Source organism: Drosophila tropicalis, unplaced genomic scaffold, assembly GCF_018151085.1.
Source record: "Drosophila tropicalis isolate 14030-0801.00 unplaced genomic scaffold, ASM1815108v1 contig_845, whole genome shotgun sequence".
Lineage (NCBI taxonomy): Eukaryota > Metazoa > Arthropoda > Insecta > Diptera > Drosophilidae > Drosophila > Drosophila tropicalis.
Genome location: NW_027173338.1, coordinates 1,290,323 through 1,307,057, shown reverse-complemented (window position 1 = coordinate 1,307,057; position 16,735 = coordinate 1,290,323). Strand labels below are relative to the sequence as shown.

Below are 16,735 nucleotides of genomic sequence, written 5' to 3'. Positions count from 1 at the left end.
TGAGAAAATTCATAAGAAAACTAAAGAGAAAAACAAAAGTTGAAGATATTGAGTGGTTGTATTGGTTATTTTGTAGGTATATAAGATTAAATGTATTAGAAAGTCTAATCAGTATTTTGCAAAGTTGTTAGACTTAGATAGAAGATTACTTTTAAACAACTCAAGAGGTTGTTTTGGCATTGATCCTTTAGGTATATATGTATATACATATATGAATTATCATGTTGATTAACAAATTCTAATTTTAGAATTAGGTTGAGTGAGGATAAAGTCATTTATAGTTGTATACAGTTAGAAGTTAATAATTGACTTACTTCATGCTCTTAACCGCAATAAGAGAGGCCGAATAAAGAAAGGAACCCCTTTAAACCAAGTTAACATTATAATAATGTAGACTTTTTGCTAAGAATACAAATTTTTGAAGACTAGGAAGCCAATAGAGGAATGTATAATAAAATATTGAAAACTTAACAAAGGCCGTTCAATGGCTTTTGAATTTTTAAGTTAGAATTTATTACCAACCAAGCGAGTTCTCTTATAAATAAGTTATAAAATTAGCCATATAACCACTCAATATATGAAACGAAACATTTTCTTGTTGACAACCAATCGATCAATTTAATTCTTTTTCCTCAAAAGTTATAATTAGAAAAATTTGAAAATAATTCAATATTCAAATTCAAATTCAATGGGAAACGCCTTAAATTTTCTTTCTCTATATATATAATACATATATGCATTTCGAGACTCTAATGTTAAATCTGAAATTTAATAACTCAACTAAAGTTTTTTTTTTTTTTGATTTTGGCGTAAACGTTTTTCTTTCGGTGTCTAACTTCCATATATACAACAATTAAATCTATATTAACAATTAATCAAATCGTTTTACAAATTACCTAAGTGTGTGTGTTAAATACAAATAAATTCCAACTTTTCCTTCCATAATATCGATTAATTACAATAATTGTTATGCCAGAAAAGAAGCGAAAATAACCAAATGAAATATTACTTATGTATATATATCTTTGCCTTCTTTTTTCTTTCTTTCAAACAAACCTTAATGAAAAATAAACTAACAAAAAAAAAAAAAATAAACCGAAATAAATACGGTTATGAAAAATGTGCTACCCTGTGAACAAATTGCTCGACAAATATACAAAAAAAAAAAAAAAAACGAATCTAACTAACAAAATAAAACACAAACTAATCTCTGCACTACACCAAACAATAACTATTACACATACACACACACACATAAACACTCACTCACATATGTATATATACTATAAATATATATATATATAATGAAAAAATATATATATATGCATATATATTGACAACACGCCCAACCAACCAACAGGTACATATTTCAATTGCATAATGTTTATGGTAGCTTCATCCGTTGTGTCAACGATTTTAATATTAAATTATCATCATCGAAATGCTGATACGCACGAAATGTCCGAATGGGTAAGTTTAATATATAAAAACAACAACAACAAATAAAAAATAAGAAAAAAATACCAACAACTACAAACTCCAACAACAAGTACAACAGCAACAAAATATATAGGTCACAATCAACCAAACAACAATTGCAAAAGCGACCATCACTCATCATATATAAAAGTATATATATATATATATAACTATGTATATGTAGTATATGTGTGCATTATATATGTATGTATGTATATGTATATATAGCCTCAGTCAGCCTCAGTCATCGTGGCCCACAGGCAACCGCAGCAGCCAAAGGGATGCCACCACATCAGGCAGTCATCCTGCCACTGTTGCATCCTTCATTGGTCGCTCACCCTCTCCCCCACACCTCTACAACACTCCCTTTGGCTGTTCCGGCTGCAGTGTTGCCATCTCCTTTTCGTGTGTGTTTGTGTCCACCATCGCCTAGCATTAGCATTTGTTTGATATACGATTTCAATCTCAAAAGGCAAAAAATCCATACATACATACACATAAATAAAAAGAAAGTGGACGCAAAATATTCAAATACTCAACAAGCAAAAGCAATTCATTTATGTGTTTAGCTAGAGATATGTTTTTGTGTTCGCCCGCCTAATTTTATGTTGTTTAGTTAAACGTTGTATCTTTGTGTTAACAAAAAAAAAAAAAAACAACAATATTATATCTAGTGAATATTTTGTGTTAGTTTTTATATTACTTATATTTTTTCTTACACACAAATATCATCAAATTGGCAAACCAAAAAAGTCTAAATGAATGTCACCAAACACAAAAAAAAAAAAAAAAAAAACGTAATCAACTCGAACGGAGCCATAGAATTGAAAGAGTGATAGAAAATGGATACATTTCAAAAACTCAATATTCTTTTTGAATTAACTTGGTGGAAGATGTAATCTTCTTTTTTTTAGTTTAAATTAAGTTGATGAAAAATCGAATGACCCAAAAAGTGAAGCAACTTTATCCAACCTGTAGTACGTAAACTGTTTCTTCTGTTCTACCATGAACAAAATGCTTTAAAATATACAATATCAGGAGTAAACCGTGGATAAGGATAACCTATCGTCGTCACTGCTCTTAGCAACTTGCGTCTTTGTCCAATACGTTAAAGTTTTTGCGAAAGTTCTTGGTGTACATCCAAAGAGGATGTTAATGCAAGAATTGAACCCATTTCAATATACCAATCAATATACAACTCGTAAAATTTTGTTAATAGGAAAATGGACTTTTTCAAATTCATTAGATGGAATTCGACATAGATAATATCTGCAAGATGCTAATAATAAAACTAGTCTAAATTATGCTGCCGATTAGTAGTATGTTTTTCTTAAGGATTTTTCTTTAAGCTCTATAAAAATTATGTCTAGGATCTTTAGACATATTAACAGCCTTATGAACGCAAACATTTGTTGATTATTTCCATGATTAAGACAAATTTTATTACATTTTGAAATCCCATCCATCGCACATTCATTACAATGGCTCTTCAAGTTGAAAAGACAAAGCAAAAATGCAAATAGTTTGCACAATATATATGTTGTTTGTTGTTTGTTATTACATTATTATGATTGTCATTATTGTTGTATACAAATTGTTGTTGTCGTCGCCTTGTCGTAACAACATTCACAAAACACAAAACACACACACATTAACTAACACACACCCAGAAACACATCAACCCATACAGATAAACTACTTTTGATTTTCGTTATTTGTGTTAGTTATTGATGCCTACTTAGAGGCGCTTATGCAAGCTATTTTCTTATTTCCTTTTAAGTTACGTATTTTTGAATAATGAAAAAAAAAAGGAAAAACCATGTCGGCGAAACATGTGAGTGTTAGGTTAAGAGAAAAGTCGTTTTCCTTTTTTGGTGTCCCAACATGTGTGACCCAGAAACGTAAATCAAAGAGAGAGACATACAGAAGAAAATATAAGTGAAAAGTATGAGGGAATTATGACGGACGGATGTACAGAGTACGAAATGAATGTGTTGTAACCAACCAACAACATGTCTGGCTACTACTATACGTGTCTACTATAAAATAATTTATGTAATGAAAAATATCGTAATGTTGATGTTGGGCCCCCCTCTCCATAATAATTTTCTTATTTTACTTCTCTCTCTCTCTCTAATATATATATGTGTAAGCCATAACCTCAGCAACAAGAACAACTACATCAACTACAAATTACAACAACATATCCTAGCAACCAACCAAAAAACCCAAAAAAAAAACCCACTAACTAAACCTAAGCTAACAATTCCAAGCCCCACCCAAATCCCAACCCCATTTCCCATATGCCACGCAGAGTTGCCTACATTTTGCTCGTAACTTTGTCACCAGTTGCACTATGCATTTTCCTTCTTTTTTTTTTTTTTGTTCAACCCCTCCTTTTCTCTTATTCCTTCCTTCTTCTAAGTATTTGTATCGTCTATTCGTATTTGTGTGTCTGCTACAACTCCTACTACCACTACTATTCTATGCTGAAAAGAAGTTGAAATGATGACAGAACTGAAATGCCAACTGCAGTCAAATTATGTATACAGATTATGCAATATGTTGGCAAAAAATGTAAATGGTAACTCGTCTTCTTCGTTCTCTTCTCCTCAGCCCGCTTTTTCTTCGTCTTCTCTATATACATATAGCTATACGTTTACATAATAAATATACTAGATACATACGTAAAAAAAAAAAAAAAACAATATCTTTTCTGTACATAAACCGCTGAAATGAACTATTTAATGTCGTAATGTGAGATATGTTAATATGAATATGTGTGTGAATGTGAGTGTGTAAGTGGGTTTGGGATTGTAATTATAATTAAAGAGTTGGTCAGAGAAATAAATGATTCAATTTGTCAATACAAGTAATGGGAAAATTTGCTGCATAGTTATAGAATTTTCATAGAGACTAAATGCATTGGCAGAACAAAACTGACCACAAATGTAGTTAGAACCCATATCCATGTTAGATTTTGGTTTCAAATTCTCACCATTTTGTGGTTATCCAAAACAGTTTATGATTAACGTTTGCTTTAATCGTTGCGGTTCAAATAACTTAGATCGAGATTCTAGATAATAGTAACATCTATTAGTTAAATTTATACATCTGTAGAGCAGGCAACGAATGATTCTACTGTAAAAGTTTCAATCAATGATTCACTTTTTAATTTAATAAACGCATAGAAAATTGGAAAATAAATCAATAAATTGAAATTGAAAATTAAAATTATGCAAATAATTGATTGAATTGTCAAACGCCGTGCCCATCAATTTAGTTTGACAAATTTAAAGTAGATTTACTCGTTCTCTGGCAATAGATTTATCCATGCGTGGCATTTGATGTAAGTGAAAAATTGATTCTCTTTCTCTCGATCCGTTTTGATTAAAGCTGACATAAGCAATATTTCTCCTCGTGTTGATTTCTGCATACTCAGGTGTTAGTCTGTGAATTAGGTCACTGGCCCATAATGCCGAATAAGGGAATTGCATTTAGCACAGTGGAAAATGTTCTGAATTATAATCCTTTGAGTATCTCTTTAATTGGCATAGAAGTTCATAGGCTTAGCTTTTATTTCAGCTTGGATGCCTAAGTTTCCATTATACTTTGCTGATATTTGACTAAAAATTTTGCTATTATCTAAATTAATTACTTTAGTTTTGCTTCAATGATAAAATGCTTAATTTTCTGAGATAAAACATTGACATATACTTTATGTATAGGAAGATTTAATTGAAAGCAGCAAATCTGCCATTGCAAAAGCGATTAGTCAAAATATCTTAAAATTAGGTAAAAGCACTTACTAGCCTTTAAAACATTTCAGATATGTTTGTTAAATCTTTTGGTTCAAAGAGGACTTATGATTGGCAATAAACGGAATAAACCACGAGTCACCATTTCCACCCTTTCGACTTTATAACTCTACATCAAATTGCTACCTAAATGGCAAATAGAAAAATCAAGAAACCATTTAAAACCATTTTTCTGTCTAGTTATACCACTTATTTCTAACATATTACCTCTTTATTGCAATTGTCCCTTTTGAGCATTGTAATGAAAAGTTTCGCTAGTTGCCAAAAAGTAAAATTATCAATGAAAAAATCATGGTAAAGTGAAAGACAGAAAATAGAAAATAAGGGCAACTTCAGTGGAAGTCGATTGGCTTTTAAGAAAGTCACTCACATGAAAGAAAACTTTTAGTATGGTTTTCGCTTAAGAATGTGGACAGGCGGCCCTTTTTTTTGCCGTTTCCCGCCATCATCTCCATTACTGACATGCAATTGAATTTGGAGCAAATCGAGAAATCGAGCACACAAAGTAACTGACGCAGGAAGGAAAGGGTAGGGAAGGGAATGGAAGGGTAGAAGCTGGAGGATAGGTGGAAGTTGGCCCAGTTGCAAGTTGTTCTGACATGGGCACAAAAATTGAGCCAATTGGCAAAGGAAGGCAGGTGCATTAGAAATGTGCATGTACAATAAGAAGAAGACGACTTTCATTCCCGTTTTGCCAACATCTACTTCTTGTTGTTGGCTGCCACTTGAATTGGCCCCAGAGAAAGAGAATGTCCCCACAACCCGTTTAACTTTGCTTCTTCTTTTTCGTTGGGTATGTAAGTGTGTGTGTGAGTGTGAGTGTGAGTGTGAGAGAGTGTATGATAACAACAAATCAATTTGCACAAAATTTGCACAAAAACCAAGCGACAGAGACAAGCGAAAGCGAAGTGGAAGGAAGAAAACAAATATAGATAGTGGAAGGAAGGATGGGGTCATATTGATATGGATATGGCGAATGCCAGCCAGTTGCTCCATAGCTCCATGGTTAACTTTGCATTTAGTTTGCCAACCACGTTCTCGAAGCGCATTTCCATGTAAGCGTCTCTCCTGCTTGTTAGCAAAAACAAAAAAACCAAAAACTGGTAAAGAAATGGATAGAATGAAAAACCGCCAACATGAATGTGGATAGGGCAAAATGATGGGGAGAAATAGAGAAGACAAAGTGCAAGCGAGGTTGTCAATTGTAAATTGAGGGTTAGACAGAGATGAAAAGCGAGGGAGTGGAGCTCCACTGGATAGAATGACATGCCATGACAATCGATTTGGTTTTTGTGTTTTTTGTTTCTTTCATGGAGGGATTTTCGTTGTGGCATTTGAATTCACTTTGGATTCAACCACTGGAAAAATAGAGGAAGACAAATGACTAGACCAAGCCACTGAGATTGCAATTCAGAATATGTTTAATTAACAGATGAAATACCCAAAAATGAAGCTTAGCTTTTAATGTGTCAAATAGAACTAGCTTCCAGTATGCTGTTGTTTTCAGTTTCATTCCAGAGTTCATAGAAAAATAGTGTGGCATCTGTTTGTAATCCACACAAAATACCACAGAGTTTCATAAGCCACTTAAAAGCAAAAGAAAGAAAACAAAAAACAGACATAACCAAAATTCAGCTGTTTTTTTAGTATTAAATAAAACTTGCCAAAAATTTTAGTATTCCAAAGCATTTTTCTATTCTTTCGGACCCCTTTTCACTTGTTGCCCGTTCCAAACTCCATCTCATTCTCACTTGACTATAGAAAGAATAACAACAGCAACAACAAAAACTAGTCAGCGTAAATCAAATGAAACTCTATTTGGTGTGAATGTTTCTAGGGATTATTTATAGCTTAGCAGCTCTATATTCATACATTCACACATACACAGCGAGTGTATGTGTGTGTGTGTATGAAAGAGAAGATGCACGAAGAGAATAATTGGGTGTAAGGGCTTTGGGGGGGCCGCCTAAGCGATATTTGTTTGTTCTTATTGCATAGAATTGTGTCTCTGTGTCTATATGTGTGTGTATTTGTTGCTCTTCGTGTTCTTTATCTGTATTTGTATCTATATCTGTATTTGTATCTGTATCTGTAACGGTGTTTGTGTTGTAAATCATAAATTTTGCATGCAAGTTAGCTATAAATAAACCAAACATGCCAACCATGGCGAAAAGCGAACACTAACTCTCACACACACACACACACACACACACACACACACACAAACACAAATGCAAACACAGACACTCATATACGCATACAAAAAGTATAAATATTATTATAGCTAAGTGTAATAACAAAAGCACCTCGTACCAATCCACATGTTGCTTAGTTGTAATCAAAATCAAATATAAATCATACTTGTGGTCTGTTCGACTGACAGTCTCGAGTCTGTGTTCATGCAAAAGAGCCATAAATCGTTCTGTCCGCCCAGCCCGGTTAAGTATGCTACATATTTTCACCACGCATACACACATCCACACAAACATCATCTTCGAAACACTATTGAAAGACTTTTCGAAAACAGAAGAAATGGAAACATTTCTGTCTTTTTTTTCTGTTTTCTTCTTATTCGTTTGTTTTTGGTTTTTTTGTGTTGGGGTATTGGTTTTTGTTCGCTCTCTAAATATCTTAATTTTGCCACCTGCCGTTAGATACGCATCGTATTTTTATGCTGGTTGCCATGGATATTACGAATGAGTCGACCGGGACGTCCATTGATATTGGAATTCCCCACAACGCCCTGTTCGGACACCTCATCTGAGCGCAAGCATCAGATTCTCTCCGAAGTTGAGCTAAAAGAGCGGTAACAAAAAACATGAAATATAAAGTCATACTCGTATATGAATCATACATATATGAAATGCATGCCAAATTTTAGTTTCATTCGAATGAAATTTTCCCAAAAATGGGGAAACTACAATTTGGTTTTTAATGAATGTGATTATTCCCAAATACTCAATCATATTAATCTGTTAATGGTCTTATGCAGCTCTTCGAAGTCCCTGTTGGCCAATGTGCTGGATATCGATGATGATTTTCGTCACAATTGCCGACCGATGACACCAGGCGGAACTCTGCCACACAATCCGGCTTTCTATCGCACAGTTTATGGGTAACAAAACGAAGCATATCAAATTCCCCTCTGGGGGGACTTTAGACAACTTCATTTGAATGGTGGACAACTGATTTATCCCCTCTCTCTCTCTCTCTTCACACCTTGCAGACAAGGCGATGATGGCAGCATTGGGCCAATTGGCAGCACACGTATGCCAGATGCGGTCACACATCACACATGCATCAAATCATCAACAGAATATGAATTAGGTTTAATCTTAAAGGAAATTCGCTTTATTACTGATCAGGTATGTTGGACGAAGTCAAATTGAGTTGCTTAAGAGCAAATGAAACAATTTCTTTCAGAGTTATAATAAAATTTTTACACTCATGTCAATCAGTCACTCAATTTAGTTATAGTTCAGAGAGACGTTGCAGTTATGCTTATTTGTAGTTTAACATCAGACTTGTTTGCTTATTAAAAAGGACAACACTTTTAAAAATATCATATCAAGGAAACAGTTTCCAAAAATATTAATGATTTCTTTAGGACAACCTTATTTTTACTTTTATTAAGGCAGTAGAAGAATCGGTTGAGTAAGGTCAGAATTACAAGTCAATGACCGATTCTCGACAAAATTTGGGGCTTATATTTATCCCAAGACCCTTAAAAGGTGTTAAAGCAAAATAAAACTGGAACTCCAACTTCTTGAAAACCATTTTCAGATGTCTAGGATCAATATTTAAAAAAAAAGACCAAAGTATTGAAGGCAGTATATGTATGTAGGGACTATTATTGAACATAAATAAATCGTGACATATTTCTCACTTTATTTTAGAACGATACGGGATGGGAATGGGCATTCAGATGCTAGTTTATTCCAATAGAAAAGAGATCCCTTTTATTAAAGTTGATCTAATTTTATATTTGTGATAGAGCATGTTCCATGAACACAATCTCAGAAGCTTTGCATTCTATCGAATGTGTCAAATGTTAATCGAATATTATTATAGAAAGGAAAAGCTATTAAAAAGGGAAAGCGCAGAGGCCTAGTACTAAGAAATAATATTCATAAATTTAATCCTAATACTTTTACTGCATGTTCAAAATTGCACAAAGCATTGAAATGTACTTACATCTACTTCATTATATATATATAAAACCGAATATACAATCCTACCATATATACCCTATATATAACCATATTAGATCTAGTTATTAGATTGCCAGTTTTTATGACATTTCTTTGGTTGGCAATTGATTTTAATGTTCATTTTCTATGCAATTTTCAAAAATTTATATTTCTCTCCCTCTCTGTTCTTTTTCCACACAAAACCATAATGAATAATCATATTAATTTGATCATAACTATAAATATAAAATGAACGATTATCGATCAACAAACTGATCGATAACAGCTACGTAAAGAAGACGAGGACAATGACATTGCCAATGATTGGAAATTTGCAGCTATGGTCGTTGACAGACTGTGCCTTATCATATTCACAATGTTCACAATATTAGCCACAATAGCTGTACTACTATCAGCACCACATATTATTGTCTCGTAGCCATATGGGCGAGGTGGTTATTGTTATTGGTTTTATTATAAAATCAATTTGTTAATTATTAAATTAATAACGAAACTTTTTAAGTAAACCAACCAAAAAATAAAAAAAAAACACAAAAAAATTAAACAAAACACAATTTAAAAAACAACAAAAAAAAACCAACCAAAAAAAGAGAAAAAAACACTTAAAACCATTGACTAAATAATATAAAACCAAAAAAAAAAAACCTAAAACAACTCTCTAAAAAAAAAAAGAAAAAAAAAAAACAATAATTTAAAAAACCAAAAAAAAAGAGAGACTTAAATTAAAAACTAAAATTGTTTACAAATTTTTAATTCCAATTTTCCTAAATCTATACAAAACAAAAAAAACAAAAACAAAAAAACTCTTTAAAAAAGTTATTATAAAACTTTCCCAAAAGCTTTTCCCGATCAGCATCCCAAGAAAAAAATTACTTTCAATATAAGGTATTTAGATGAGGATAAAGAAAACCAAAGAAGGAAACAAAAAACAATTGAAACGGGTATATTTTTTTCTTTTTTTAAATTTTTATATTTTACAAATAAGATAAACCAAGACAAGAAAAAAAATAAGAAAAAAAGGAGTAAAGAAACAAACTAAAGTCAACAAACAGCAAGAACAAACAGAAGAAACAAACATTTTCGGAACTTTTTTGGGGTAGATTTTTTGGAAGACTTCATTTCTAATAAGAGTCATAGGATCTTTACAGAGACGAAGCAAAACCATGATTCAGTCGGAACTCCGACTACAAAATACCCTGTACCAAATACGCATTTAACTGAACTTGGCATTGAAATCAGAAAATGATCCTTACAATCCTATATCCGACTTTCTTCAACGAATTGTAAATGAGTGAAATGTACTTATATCTCTTAACCACCATAAAGGTTGGGATTCATTATTAACCTTATTGAGATAGGTGATTTTAGCCGACTTGGCTACAGGTTATAAACATGGAGAGGAGAAACCCAACGTTCTAAGTGAATCTCATTGAAGTCAAATCCATTTTTTTTATAAACTCAGTTCCAATCATCTTAATCACGTCTATGATTAGAGAAGTTCTACCAAAATGCTCATCACAACCCCGCCTCTAGGAACGCCCATACATACACACACACACACACACATACAGAACTTTGACCAATTTGACCCTGTGACATATCCTAACTTCTATTTAAACTTTATTTTGATTTTGAATCAAATAAAATCCCTAAGATAAATAATCCCCATTATCCATCCCGCCCTCTTAAAAACCAAACAAAACCAATAGAATAACCCAAATGCAAATTGGAATTACAAAATTTTTTACAACCAATCAAATAAAACATAAAAAAAAAAAAAAAATCACAGAAAATTTTTAGAAAGTCAAGTATGAAATAACAAGACAAAAAAAAAGAAGTTATAAAAAACCGAACCCAAATTACGTACAGCAAATGAAATGCATAATTTTGTAGCATATTTTTGATTTTCAATTATATGAATTATTATAATTTTGTTAGGTTTTTGCATTACATTTTGACTGACGTAGCGAATCGAGAGAATGAGACAACTTTAAAGAATTGAAAAAAAAGAAATAAGAAATAGATGAGAATCCAACGATCGTATGAACAAAAGTAAAATGGTTGCGAGCAATAATATCTGCGTGTTGATGAATTGCATGATAAAGTTGCAAATCGATAATCGATCGAACTAATGTATTCAATCTACAGCCAATACATGAGTTCGATCTTTTATTGCATTGAGAACAGCGAAGATAAAACATTATTATCTTATATTTTGCGATTCAGCACACACACACATACACGCACACTGAAACACAGACATCACTTTTCGATATATACACCGAAATATGGGTGTATATCTGAAAGATATACTTATATATGAAAGAGGGTATCGATACCTTCTACCAATAACAATGAACATCAAAAGACCATAGAACATTCAACATGCCGGTGCATGGGTAAATTATGTGCTTTGCTTTAGTATTGAGCACACAAACATACAAGACACAACAACAACAACAACAACAACCCCCTTCCCACAAACAAAACTTAAAATTAAAAAAATTCCAAAAAAATTACACAAAATATAAACCAAGGAGCTTTATACCCTAAACACTTACACCTAGATACTATATAGATATATGTATATCGACATATACATATATATATGTACATGGAAATTGGCTGCTCAAGTTTAATGAGTCTGAATCCAGATACATTCTATACACACACACACCCATAAAAAAATGGAATTATTAGTCAAAGTCGAACTTACAGTATGTTACTGTCCACAAACTAGCCAAGCACACAATTTCTTCAATGAAACAAACAAAAGAAACACAATCAAATCTTAAAAATTACAACTTTGCATGGAAATCGACAATGCTTTTTGATGCCTTATGATGAGGCAAATGCTAAAAGGGTTTATTATAGTAATTTTATTATCCTTCAGCAGAAAGATCATCAAAAAGGTGTTTTCCACAAGATATCTAAACACTCTGTCAGGACAAGATCCTATTTTGATAATAGTCCTTCTAACTTTGGTCAAATTTTCAACCTTGTTGAAATCTCTTCAATGATATGAATCATTCGATAAAAAGCTTCATATATTCACATTCGATTAAATGGTTTATCAATTGACAATTCATTTCTAAATGTGAAAGATATGCAGTTGTGAAAAATCTCAATGGAATACCATTTGATAAATTCTCTTTTATCTTTCGAGTTAATCCCAACATGTCAAAACTTTAAAGAAATAAATCTATTTAACAATTATCTATTTAAACTATAGTATTTCCTTTCCGCTTTATCCCCTCATATCGCATCAAAAGTAAAAGAAAATTTTCACATGCCACAAAAACGAAAGAAAAAACAGAACAAAGAAACGCCACAAAAACTTTTCTATTTTCAAAATCCGTATAAGAGAATGGAATGAAAATAAAAAGAAAACGTTCGAAATGGATTATTATGATTTTAATTTTTAAGTTACAGTTATTCTGCTTCTAATTGTAAATCTTGTGCAATTGAAACAATCAGAATTTTTCTTTGAATATAACTAGAACAAGAAACAAACAAAAAAAAAAAAAAAAAAAACCACAACAGAAACAACCACAAAAAACCAAAATACAAAATATGAATCCATAATTAATTAAAAAACTAAATGAAAGTACATATAATTAGAATGAAATGTCATACAATTTAGACTAAGCTACAAACAAATTTATATGTAATTAAGATACCATCAAACCCAGAAACAAATGCAAAATGAGAGCTCAATACATAGAATGGAAACATATATATATAAATATATATATATATAAATAACTAGCAATAGTTTTGATTTGTCAAAATGATTTAAATTTGAATCAAAGTTTTTGATTTAATTTTTTTTGACAGGAGATTTGATAATATTTTTTTGTTAGCTTTTAATAGGAAATAAAACGAGAGAGCGAAACTTTGTAAAGGTGAAAAAATTTTCGATTACAATTTTGTTTTTAGATTTTCTACTCAATTTTCAAACTCAACTTTTGATATAATGAAATACGATTTTCAGTTTTTTTTTTCTTCTTCCTTTTTTGTATGCTTTTTCCAGCAAAAAACGAATGAAACAAAATATATATGTATAGATTTTCAGTCCTAAATCTATAAGAGAATATGGAAAATAATAAATTCATAGCAATCAAGCTGCCAGCATATAAGAAAAACAGAAATACACAAAAACAATAATTAATTTTAAATATTTTATACATTTTTCCAAAATAATTTGTGCTCAAGTAATAAGAAAAAACAAATAAACCCAATAAAAACCAAAAATAAAGTAATTCATATAGCCATAGTTAAGGGGAAAACTGCATGAAACTGGAAAATTGTTTGCAAGTTGAAGCAATTTTTAAGAAAGAACAAAAAGAGAAAACTCACCAAATTAAAGACAAGTAAGAAGCAAACACACACAAACACACACAAACACACACACATTAAATAGTTAAAAACAAAGTAAGCAAATAGAGGGAAAAGTGCTAAGTGGCAAAGAAAATGGAAAACCAAATCAAGAAGAAACTGAAGAAAGTAACCGTTTGGCAAATGATTCTTTCATCGTACATACTTAAATAAATATAAACATACATAAAGAACATAATATATGAAATGTATACATACATATATATTTCTTTTTTACACTGACAAAAACAAATATATATAGCATACTATAAAATACATAATAAACAAACCAACAAAACATTATTGAACAAAATACAAAAAAGAAAAAAAAAAAAACAACAAAAAAAAATGATGAAACTTTTTCCTAAAAACTAGTTGCATTTAAATGAATTTTAAAAATATACATAAAAAGTATATATTTATTAAAAACAAAAAAAAATCCTTTCTCTACTAACACAAAATAAAAAAAAAAACAAACAAAAATGAACAAACTTTAAAAATAACATTTAACTAGACATTTAAAAATAGTTTAAAGTAAACAAAAATCAACACAAAAACCAAGAAAAAATCGTAAACTAGTAAATATTTAAATTAAATTAATTTTAAAACAACAAAAAAGAAAATGCGCTGATTTTTTATGTCGTTATTAGTATTTAAATTTAAATAATTGCATATAAAGAAAAAAAAACTTACAGAATTAAATAAAAAAAAAAAAAGAAAGAAAACAAGAACAAGAAAATTATATATAAAAAACCGATTATATGGATATAAAAACAAAAACAACAAAAAAAACTTAGAAGAAATTGAGAATTGGTCATTTTGACCTAAATAGTAAATTATAGAATTGAAATAATAAAAAAACAAAAAATAAGCAAAGGAAACCCGAGCAAAAAAAACCGATTGTAAAATTTTAATTATTATTATTCAATAATAAATACAAAGAAAAAAGAAAAGATTTAACAGAAATGCAGATGAAAAATAGGTTTTTCATTCACCAAAAAAAAAATCTCTGATTTGCTGATGTAAACGTCATTATGCACAGATGAAGCTCATCCTAATCCTGACCAGACACAAAAGGAACACCAAAGGCAAAATCCATTTCTAATTCAACTTGGATTTACCTGGACATTTGAAAGGACCGAAAGGACTAAATTAAACGTTTTTAATTCTACTTCCCACCGATAATTGGATTGAACTGGAAACTATCATAAAATTTTTTTAATCTAGAGTGAAGATTAAACGCAAAGGAAAGGTATGGTAAATCCGTGCAAATATGTATTTAGTCTTTAGTCTTAAAGGTAAATGACAATGTAATATAAAGACACAAAAAAAAAACAAACCTGTACATACAACCATTCAAATCTTATTCAACAGATTGTACAAAAAAAGCATTAAAACACTTTAGTTTTACAGATATAAAAGAGAAAATAACAAGTTTTCTGATTATATTCAAAGTGGTAAAAATTTAAAAAAAGTTTTTAAAAAATACAAAAACATTTTACTTGAAAAATTCTGATGCCCAGCGCAGTTTGTCAACCCAGGCTCAATTTATTTTGTATATCTAGAAAGAAGGCAAAGTGAAATCGATTCTTTACGAAAGTAATTAACTGAATAACAACAAAATATAATACTAAAACATATAGCTAGCCCACAGCAAATCATGCGATTTAGGATTTAATAGTGTATGTATAATACCAGACAGATATATGTATCTATATATTATTGTATTTCTTTTTTTTTTTTGTTGACAATCTAGAGTTTTAACCCTCCTCTAAAAATTTTGTTTGGTTCATAATTTAACCTATACTCCTATGCTTAATTATGTTTAGCATTGATTGATACCAAAATCCACATAAAGTATTAAAAAATATAAAATTTATTCTCCTCTTTCTGGCACTTGGTTATGAAATTTAGTTTTTGATGCATGCTTATACAACAAACAAAATATATTCCCATCTTTTAATGCCTTTACAATATACATAAATATTTTTCCAACTGTTTCATCTTTGCCAATAAAAAAACTGCAAGAGACTAAGGAGGTAAAGTATAACCAGAATTAAAATAAATCAAACTCATTAATTTTGAAATATTTTTCTCTCAATTAGGATTGAACAATGGATCAAGAGGCCACCAAATCGAAAAGTGAAGGATCACAAATCAGGAGGAAGGATCTCATCAAAAACGTCATTACAATGGACCACGCAACTGGATCACATCTGAAATTAAATTAAGATATTTAAATATATGCCAATTTTTATAATAAAATTCCTTTTGTTAATATTATTGAATTTAGATTTCCAAATTAATTAAACTATTTAAAATTGTTAGATTGCATTTAAAATAAATATGTTTTGTAATATTTTTAAACATAATAACTTGAACATTTATTTTCTTTGGTGTTTGATTAGGAACTGCTATAGTTTAAATTGTTTGAAGGTTTGTAGATTCGGGACAGTTGGGATGTTTTTAAGATCAAGATGAATATCTTTAAAAACTGCAATTTTACCCTGAAAGGTAATGCATATTATTGGAACAATTATTTTTTCATTATGACTTACAAACTATTCGGAAAGAAGAAAGAAAGAAGAAAAGTAAATCAGAGATTAGATTCAGAGAATAGAGATCATTAAAAGATAGATTATGAGCGAAATCTCGAATTTAATAACAAAGTTATTCTCATTATCCTCGTTTTTCCTTATTGACTTCATAATTGATAGTTGCAACTGCTTCTTCGTCCTTGTATATTGAACCAATACCTTAAAAATAACCAAGCGGCATTACTACTGGTCATCCATCATTACTCATGAAAATATCTTTAAAATAATATGTGCCTTTTGGAATAGGCCACTG

The 16,735-nt window shown here is 30.6% G+C and overlaps 1 protein-coding gene across 1 annotated transcript in view; it reads left to right on the top strand.

Annotated features, from left to right (window-relative positions):
* Positions 1-16,260, top strand: part of nAChRalpha5 (nicotinic Acetylcholine Receptor alpha5) — a 69,545-nt gene extending 53,285 nt beyond the window's left edge. The window contains exons 9-14 of the mRNA XM_068295108.1: positions 1,361-1,470; positions 7,952-8,103; positions 8,290-8,412; positions 8,524-8,662; positions 9,774-15,924; positions 15,991-16,260. Of these exons, the coding sequence (XP_068151209.1) occupies positions 1,361-1,470; positions 7,952-8,103; positions 8,290-8,412; positions 8,524-8,662; positions 9,774-9,926 (677 nt within the window). The 3' untranslated portion in view covers positions 9,927-15,924; positions 15,991-16,260. The remainder of the gene's footprint in view (positions 1-1,360; positions 1,471-7,951; positions 8,104-8,289; positions 8,413-8,523; positions 8,663-9,773; positions 15,925-15,990) is intronic.
* The last annotated feature ends 475 nt before the right edge of the window (positions 16,261-16,735 follow it).